The sequence below is a fragment of the Alligator mississippiensis genome, chromosome 7 (genome assembly GCF_030867095.1).
Source record: "Alligator mississippiensis isolate rAllMis1 chromosome 7, rAllMis1, whole genome shotgun sequence".
In the NCBI taxonomy this organism is placed as follows: domain Eukaryota; kingdom Metazoa; phylum Chordata; order Crocodylia; family Alligatoridae; genus Alligator; species Alligator mississippiensis.
In genome coordinates this window covers 614,259-623,215 of record NC_081830.1, presented here as the reverse complement: position 1 = coordinate 623,215, position 8,957 = coordinate 614,259, and the positions used below count along the sequence as shown (strand labels likewise).

The 8,957-nt window shown below is 66.8% G+C and overlaps 1 protein-coding gene across 1 annotated transcript; it reads left to right on the top strand.

The window, feature by feature from the left end:
* Window positions 1–5,517: 5,517 nt before the first annotated feature.
* On the top strand, window positions 5,518–7,699 carry TNFRSF12A (TNF receptor superfamily member 12A). Its single transcript, XM_059731589.1, has 5 exons — window positions 5,518–5,841; window positions 6,392–6,493; window positions 6,861–6,992; window positions 7,173–7,220; window positions 7,298–7,699. Exons 1-4 carry the CDS (start codon window positions 5,778–5,780, stop codon window positions 7,217–7,219), a joined length of 345 nt encoding a protein of 114 aa, XP_059587572.1. The 5' UTR covers window positions 5,518–5,777; the 3' UTR covers window position 7,220; window positions 7,298–7,699.
* The last annotated feature ends 1,258 nt before the right edge of the window (window positions 7,700–8,957 follow it).

Below are 8,957 nucleotides of genomic sequence, written 5' to 3'. Positions count from 1 at the left end.
TCTTCCCGTCACATCTCCTCTTTCCTCTCTTCTTTCTTCTGTCTTCTTCCTCCCAGCCCTTCCACTTCTCCCTCTTCATTCATTTCTTCTGTTGTTCGTTCATTCGTCTGTTCGCTCGTTCTTGCGGTTTCCTTTCATCACGGCACCTTGCTCTTTTCTCCATTCTTCCTTTATGCTCCTTCCTTCCTCCTCCTGCCCCTTCCACTTGTCCCTCATTCGCTTGTTCATTCACTCGTTCGTGCATCTCTGCACCTCTCTTTCCTTTGTTCTGCACGCTCCCCCTCTCTTCCCTGCCTCCCTCTCCAGCGTTCCTCTCTCCTCCTGCCGTTCAGGTCCTCATTCCTGTTTTCATTCCTCCGCGCTGCCTCCTGCTGTCGTCCCTGCGTCCCCTGCCTCCCTCTGCCCGCCTCCGCCTCCCTCAGCCCTTCGCTCCCTCCTTCACTTTCTTCCTCACTTCCCCTCCTTTCCTCCTGCTTTCTTCCCCCTTTCTTGCTGTCGCTCCAGTTTTCTTCCTCTTCTCACTTTTCCTTTCTTTTCAGTCTCTCTCTTTCTTTCTTTTCCTGTCTGGCTTTCTTTCTGTCTCTTTCCATTTCTTTCATTTTTTCTTCCTTCCTTCCTTCCACCTTTCTCTTTATCACTGTCTTCCATTTCTTTCTTTTTTTATTCTTTCCTTTTCTTTTTCATTCTTTCACTTTTCTCTTTTTCGTTTTCTTCTTGTTCCTTTTTCTATCTCTTCTTTCTATCATCCTCTCTCTCCTTTCTCTCTCCCCACACTTCTCCTCTCCCCGCCCCCCCCCCCCCCCCCCCCCCGGCTACACACACCTGACACAGGGCAGGCAACAGACCCCAGGTGTTGCTCATTGCCCTGCCCCCCCAATTGCCCCCACCCCATCTACCCCAACCTCTTGTCTGCCCCACTCTCCCCACCATGCCCCCCCTCTTTCCCCCCTCCTGCCGGTACCTTCTCAGCTGCCGGCTCCGGGCTGTCACCCTCCTCATCCTTGCCTGGCCTGGCCGGCCCTGCCCCCACCCTGACCTACATGGGCCCCCGCAAGGGCGGGGCCCCACCCACGGGGCCGGGAGGGACCCAGGCGTCCAGGAGGCCCCACCCTGGTGAGGGCAGCCCAGGCGTCCGGCCCAGGACAATACCTCACCCCAGGAGCCCAGGTGTCTGGGCTCCCACCCACCAGGCCCCACTGCTCTCTCCGGGCACCCCCCAGGGGATGCAGGTGTCTGGGCACCCCCCAGGTGTCCAGGAACCCCCCCTGCCTGGGGGACGCAGGCATCCAGGGACCCCCCTCAGGTGTCTGGGGACCCCCCCCGCTCAGGGGAGGCAGGTGTCCAGGACCCCTCTCAGGTGTCCAGGGGACCCCCCAGGGGATGCAGGTGTCTGGAGACCCCCCTCAAGCATCCAGGCCCCCCCCTCAGGTGTCCAGGAGACCCCCCAGGGGATGCAGGTGTCCAGGGACCCCCTGGAAGGTGGATGAGGAGATGGAGGGGTGGTTTATTGTCTTTATTGATCAGGATTAATTATGTTAAGTAGCTGTGTCTTGATTGGCCTGGCAGCCACCTTGGATAGGCCAACATTCCCTGCCCCACTCAGGTGGCCATCTTGGGCCCCTTCCTTTGCCCCACTGTCCTAGCATGGTCCACTGTCTTGAAGAGGTGAAGCCATCTGGGTGGCCATCTTGGGCAGGCCCAGCTGCCATCTTGGCTAACCCGAGGCATCTAGGCAGCCATCTTGGACCCCTCCCATTGCTCTGGTATCCCAGTGGGCCACTATGTTGGATGTGCCCAAACATCTGGGCAGCCATCATGTACAGGCCCAGCTGCCATCTTGGCTAGGCCAAGGCACCTGGGCAGCCATCCTGGATAAGCTGACAACCCCCCTCCCCAGTCAGGCAGCCATCCCCTCCCCCTACTGTTCTAGCATGGGCTGCCATCTTGGATACACCAAGGCATCTGGGTGGCCATTTTGGGAAGGCCAAGCTGCCATCTTGGATAGGCCAAGGAATACAGGTAGCCATCTTAGATACCCCAAACCATGCACACAGCCATCTTGAATACACCACTGACCCTCCTCAACCCATTGGGCAGCCATCTTGAACCCCCAGCCCTACAGCATGGATGGCCATCTTGGACTACCATCCAGTGCAGTCCCAGCAGTCATCTTGGATATGCCACTGACATGCCCCTGTGCCAATCGAGCAGCCATCTTGGAGCCCCCATGCATCCCAGAGTGGGCCGCCATCTTGGATAGGCTAAGCAGGCATCTTGGATATGCCAAGGCATCTGCGCGGCCCCCTTGGATACCCCTAAGCATCCAGTCATATTGAATATGCGTCTGACATTTGTCCCCAGCCCAGTGCACAGACATCTTGGATCAGCACCCAGTGTCATCTGGGCAGTCAATTTGGATACACCACATCCAGGTGGTCATCTTGGATGCCCCCCAACCAGTCTGGGCAGCCATCTTGGATAAACAAAGGACACTCCCCACTCCACCAATTGGGTGGCCACCTTAGGTCCCCTGGGAATCCCAGAGTGGACTGCCATTTTACATCGTCACCCAGTGTAGTCAGGGCAGCAATCATGCCTAAGCCAAGCAGTCTGGCATCCAAGATGGCTGCCCAAAGACACTGCCCCCATGGCTGCCACCCACCATCTTGGACACACTACGCCATCTCGGTAGCCATCTTAGATATGCCAACAATGCCTTCAACTTGCATGGTCGTCTCCCCCCCCCCAGTTTCGGCCCTGCCCCCCAGCTATCTCCCCTGGCAACGGGCTGCCCTCCACAGCCCGAGGACCCCATAGATGAGGCAGGCGGTCATGTTGAGGAAGGAAGTGGAGGCCAAGGTCCAGAGTGCCAGCTGCTTATCGGCCTGCCTGCCCAGGGCGCACTCCAGGGTCAGGGGGCAGAGGACGGAGTCAGGCTGGCACCGGAAAGAGGCTACCGTCACGGCTGGCAACTGGAGGCTGAGCACCACCCACAGGAAGACCGTCTCGACCAATAGCAGCAGGGCCACACACAGGCCGAAGGCCAGGGAGCGCACAGCCGGGCAGGCTGCCATCTTGGATCTCCCAGTGGCCATCTTGGACGGAAGCTCCTCCCCCTCAGACAAGACAGCCAGGTTAAATCCAACTTGGGCGGCTATCTTGGATGCCTCAGATGGAGACTCCTCCCCTTCAGGAATGGCAGCCATCTTGGATGCATCCATGGCTTCGACATTTGGGGCCTGGCATCTGCCCTGGGACCGAATGAGCCGCATGAGCCCAACAGGGAGGAGGCAGGCGAGGAAGCCGAGACCCCAGGCGGTGGCGATGGGGGCCGGGAAGCACTGGTTGAAGCAGACAGCTGTGCAGAAGGCCCGAGAGGCCTCAGTTTCCCCCGGGGCTGAGGCACAGACCAGGTCGGGCCCTGCTGAAGGCCAGGGGCCGTCGGCCACAAAAAGGGCAACCAGCCGCAGCCCCAGGAGGAGGTACCAGGGGGCCAGGCCCTGACAACCATCCTGGCCAGAAGCCCCAGCCCCACCCAGGGCAGGGTGCAACACACGGGCCAGGCCGGCGACGACGGCTGCGGCCATCTTGGAGGGGGGAGAGAGAACGGGGCAGAAGAGAGGGGTAAATGGGTGCCCCTCACTCCCGACCGCAGCCTCCCACCAGCAGTGCCGCTCATTCCTGACCTGCAGTCCCCTATAGCGGTGCCCCCCACTCCTGACCCACAGCCCCCCACAGCAGTGCCCCTCACTCCCGACCCCCCCCACAGCGGTGCCCCTCAACTCCTGACCTGCACCCCGCACAGCAGTGCCCCTCACTCCCAACCCACAGCCCCCCCACAGCAGTGCCCCCCACTCATGACCCGCAGCTGCCCTGCATCCAGGCCCCACTATCAGACCACAGGCTTGGAGCAGGGAGCCGGGATGCCTGGGTTCTCTGTGGGGGCGGGGAGGAGGGGGCTCTGGGAGCCCGGACCCCTGGGTGCTCTGGGCGGGGTGGGGGCGAGCGGGGTCTCGGGTGTTTGGGTGCTCTGGGAGAGGAAGGGGCCCTACCTTCCCTGCTCTGCTCTGGGCTGCGTCTGGTGCCCTCCCCCCCACTCCTTGCTTCCCCTTTCAGGGGCCTGGAAGTGAGACCGAAACTTGAAGTGAAGCCTCTGTGCAGTGGGGGTTGGAGGAGGGGGAGGTAGGAGCTTTGATGTCTGGGTTTTCTGTGAGGGAGGGATGGGAGCAGGGGATTAGGAGCCAGCACCCCTGGGATCTGTGGGGGGTGGGAGCAGGGGGATGAGGAGCCAGCGCCCCTGGGATCTCGGGGGTGGGAGCAGGGGATTAGGAGCCAGCACCCCTGGGATCTCGGGGGTGGGAGCAGGGGGATGAGGAGCCAGCGCCCCTGGGATCTCGGGGGTGGGAGCAGGGGGATGAGGAGCCAGCGCCCCTGGGATCTCGGGGGTGGGGGGTGGGAGCAGGGGGATTAGGAGCCAGCGCCCCTGGGATCTGTGGGGTGGGGGGTGGGAGCAGGGGGATTAGGAGCCAGCGCCCCTGGGATCTGTGGGGTGGGGGTGGGAGCAGGGGGATGAGGAGCCAGCGCCCCTGGGATCTCGGGGGTGGGAGCAGGGGGATTAGGAGCCAGCGCCCCTGGGATCTGTGGGGTGGGGGTGGGAGCAGGGGGATTACGAGCCAGGACCCCTGGGATCTCGGGGGTGGGAGCAGGGGGATTAGGAGCCAGCGCCCCTGGGATCTCGGGGGTGGGGGTGGGAGCAGGGGGATTACGAGCCAGGACCCCTGGGATCTCGGGGGTGGGAGCAGGGGGATGAGGAGCCAGCGCCCCTGGGATCTCGGGGGTGGGAGCAGGGGGATGAGGAGCCAGCGCCCCTGGGATCTGTGGGGTGGGGGTGGGAGCAGGGGGATTACGAGCCAGGACCCCTGGGATCTCGGGGGTGGGAGCAGGGGGATTAGGAGCCAGCGCCCCTGGGATCTCGGGGGTGGGAGCAGGGGGATGAGGAGCCAGTGCCCCTGGGATCTCGGGGGTGGGGGTGGGAGCAGGGGGATTACGAGCCAGGACCCCTGGGATCTCGGGGGTGGGAGCAGGGGGATTAGGAGCCAGCGCCCCTGGGATCTCGGGGGTGGGAGCAGGGGGATGAGGAGCCAGCGCCCCTGGGATCTCGGGGGTGGGAGCAGGGGGATGAGGAGCCAGCGCCCCTGGGATCTGTGGGGTGGGGGTGGGAGCAGGGGGATTACGAGCCAGGACCCCTGGGATCTCGGGGGTGGGAGCAGGGGGATTAGGAGCCAGCGCCCCTGGGATCTCGGGGGTGGGAGCAGGGGGATGAGGAGCCAGCGCCCCTGGGATCTGTGGGGTGGGGGTGGGAGCAGGGGGATTACGAGCCAGGACCCCTGGGATCTCGGGGGTGGGAGCAGGGGGATTAGGAGCCCGGAAGCCTGGGTTCCCTGGGGGGCGTGGCGGACACCCGGGGTCCGTGAGCGGTGGGGGCTGGAGCAGGGCTGGTGGGGCGCGGTGCTGGGTGCCCGCCAGGAGCTGCTGCCCGGAGTTCCCAGCATTGAGCCATGCCGCGCGGGGGTGGGTCCGGCGGAGCACCCGGCGTCCGGGCACCGCCCCCTCCCGTCCTGTCCCGGCCCCGGGAAAAGTTTCTGGGCTGAGTCACCGGCTCAGAGCAGACGGAGCCGCCGGCAGCGGGAGGGGAGATCAGCCCCGGGCAGGACCAGGACCGGGCCCGGGCCCTGCCAGATCGGGACCCTCGGGAGACCCCCTCCAGGACCGGGCCCATGAGGGGCGTCGTCGTCACCGCCTTCGTGCTGGTGCTGCTGGTGCGGGGGGAGCCGGCGGCAGGTAGGGGGCTCGGACACCTGGGGTGCCTATGGGGGGGCGGGGACGTGGGTTCCCCATGGGGGGGGCGGGGGCTCCTGGGTTCCCCGTGGGGGGGGGGGCGGGGACGTGGGTTCCCCGTGGGGGGGGGCGGGGGCTCCTGGGATCCCCGTGGGGGGGCGGGGACGTGGGTTCCCCGTGGGGGGGGCGGGGGCTCCTGGGATCCCCGTGGGGGGGGCAGGGGTCCCCGGCGGTAGTGAATCCCTATGAATGGAGCTCCCCCTGGCCCCGCCTACACGTGGGCGGTGACGTCAGCACTCAGCTATGCCCGGGCAGCGGCTGAGTCACTGCCTCGTGGCCCGACGTCACGGGGAGGGGGAGGTGGCGCCCCTCACTCCCGACCGGCAGCCCCCTCCCTCCTAGTGCTGAGACGCGTGGGTACCGGGCGGAGGGGGCGGAGTCAGCTCACGGCTCCGCCCCTCTCTCCTCCTCCTGCTCCATTCGTCCCGCCCCCCCGTGTCCTGCGTCCCGCCCTCTCCCCGTGGCTGCCGTCTCCGCCCCGCCCTCCTCCCAGCGCCGGCCTGCCCCGGGGGTCGCGCCTGGAGCCGCGACCTGGACAAGTGCATGGACTGCGGCCTCTGCACCGCCCGCCCCAAGACCGACTTCTGCCCCCGCTGTGCGTGACCTCACTTCCGGGGCGGGGACTGCGGCCGGCGGGCTCGAGGGGCGGGGAGGGTAGGGGTGGAGCCTAGAGGAGTGGGAGGGGTCTGGTGGAGACAGGACCTAAGGGAGAGAGGAGGGGCCTGTGAATGGGGCGGGGCCTAAGGCAGGGGTCTGGCAGACAGGAGGCAGGGCCCAAGGGATGGGGAGGGGTGTGGTAGACGGGGTGGAGCCTAAGGGAGGGGCCTGGTGGCCAGGGGGCGGGGCTTGAGGGCAGAGGAGAGGTCGGGCGATGAGGGGTGGGGCCTGCTGCGGGAGGGGGCAGGGTGTAGAAGCAAGGGGAAGGGCCTGGCACTAACCCCGCCCCCTTTTTGTCTCTGCAGGTGGTGAGGCCCCGCCCCCTGGGCCAGGTGTGTGGCTGGCGGTGGGCGGTGCCATGGGGGGAGTAGCCTTGCTGGCCCTAGTGGGGGGCGTGGTGTTGTGGGCACGGTGCCGCCCCCGCCAGAAGTTCACCAGTGAGTATGAAGCCCTGCCCCCTTTCCCTAAGCCCCACCCCTTCTCCCCTGGAAGCCCCTCCTAGAACCCAAACCCCACCCCTTTCAGCCAGGTCCGGGCAGGGTAGACCCCTGCTCCTACCATCTCAGCCCCGCCCCTCCACCCTCAATAACCAGCCCCTCCCCTCTTTTCTCTTCCAGCCCCCATCGAGGAGACAGGAGGCCACTCGGAGGCTCTGATTCGCTGAGGTGAGGCTCCACCCCCGCTTGGCTCTGCCCCTTCCAGCGGAGCCCCTCGCGCCTGACCCGCACTCTCTTTCTTCCAGGCCCCGCCCTGGGACAACGCCTTGCTAGGCTCCGCCCCCCGAGCCACAAAGGGACGGGCCCATGGATTTTGCACATGCCACACCCCCTTCGGAGCCCTGCCCCCAGCTTGGAGGGGGGGCTTCACACACACTACTAGGGGCGCTGGCGCTTTAAGAGCAAGCCCCGCCTCCCAGTGCAGGAGGCGGGGCTTCCTGCAGGTTATGCCCCATATTGGGGCCTGTTGGGGGAGGGGCTTGGGAACCCCGCCGCCTCACCCCAGTGCAACCACTTGCGGGGGGCGGGGCTGGGTTCCCTGGGGAGCAGGGGCTGCTGGGAGCCTGAATTCTCCCCTCCCCCCTTAACTTATGTTCTTATAGGGAAGGAGTCCAGCACATTTTAATTAAAGTCTAATTTTAATGGCAGCCCGCGTCACCAGCCTCTGATTGGGCACCAGGAGGCTCTGCCCACGTCTCCGGGGGCGAGTCCTGCCCCCCAGCTGGGGTCCTTGCTGTGGGGGGCAGGGAGAGGAGCCAGGCGTCCGCCCCCGCCCACCCCTCGCTGCCCCCTTGCTGCCCTGCCTGCCGGCCTCTCGCCGCCTGCACTGCACACCTGCCTGGGGTGACTGTGCAGGCAGCGGTGCCCCCACTCCCGCCCCGCAGCCCCCCACAGCGGTGCCGCCACTCCTGCCCGCAGCCCCCCACAGCGGTGCCCCCACTCCCGCCCCGCAGCCCCCCACAGCGGTGCCCCCACTCCCGCCCCGCAGCCCCCCACAGCGGTGCCCCCACTCCCGCCCCGCAGCCCCCCACAGCGGTGCCGCCACTCCTGCCCGCAGCCCCCCACAGCGGTGCCCCCACTCCTGCCCGCAGCCCCCCACAGCGGTGCCCCCACTCCTGCCCGCAGCCCCCCACAGCGGTGCCCCCACTCCCGCCCGCAGCCCCCCGCAGCGGTGCCCCCACTCCTGCCGGCAGCGCCCCGCAGCGGTGCCCCCACTCCTGCCCGCAGACCCCCGCAGCGGTGCCCCCACTCCCGCCCCACAGCCCCCCGCAGCGGTGCCCCCACTCCCGCCCGCAGCCCCCTACAGCGGTGCCCCCACTCCCGCCCCGCAGACCCCCACAGCAGTGCCCCCACTTCTGCCCACAGCCCCCCGCAGCGGTACCCCCACTCCTGCCCGCAGACCCCCGCAGCGGTGCCCCCACTCCCGCCCGCAGCCCCCTACAGCGGTGCCCCCACTCCCGCCCCGCAGACCCCCACAGCAGTGCCCCCACTTCTGCCCACAGCCCCCCACAGCGGTGCCCCCACTCCTGACTCCCCCGCGCTCCAGGCGATCTGTTGGAGCGCGGGCTCGCGGCTCTACCTGGGGGTGTATGTGCCCCCACGGAGCGATGTGGAGGCACGGGTGGCAGCCGGCTCTGGGCGTGGACGGGCCTGCTGCTGCGCTTGGCCCTGCGGGAGCAGGCGGTGTCGATCCTGACCATGCTCTGGCACCGCTTCAACACCCTGCCCTTGCCCGTGCCTGTGCCCGCGGAGGTCCTGGCCGGGCTCCAGAGACGGGCACTGGAGGGTTTCTGGCTGGCACGGCACTGGGTCCTTGGGAGGTGCTGAGCCTCCCCTGGCGGGAGGGGGCAGGGCCTGGTGTGCCTCCGGAGTCGGGCCCTGACCTTCCGCCTGGGGGCCCTGCAG

Excerpts from the sequence above, each read along its gene's own strand:
- TNFRSF12A (XM_059731589.1), top strand. The coding sequence starts at position 5,778 with ATGAGGGGCGTCGTCGTCACCGCCTTCGTGCTGGTGCTGCTGGTGCGG. Across the intron at positions 5,842-6,391 it reads GCGGGGGGAGCCGGCGGCAG|CGCCGGCCTGCCCCGGGGGT; the intron begins GTAGGGGGCTCG and ends CCCTCCTCCCAG. Across the intron at positions 6,494-6,860 it reads GACCGACTTCTGCCCCCGCT|GTGGTGAGGCCCCGCCCCCT; the intron begins GTGCGTGACCTC and ends TTGTCTCTGCAG.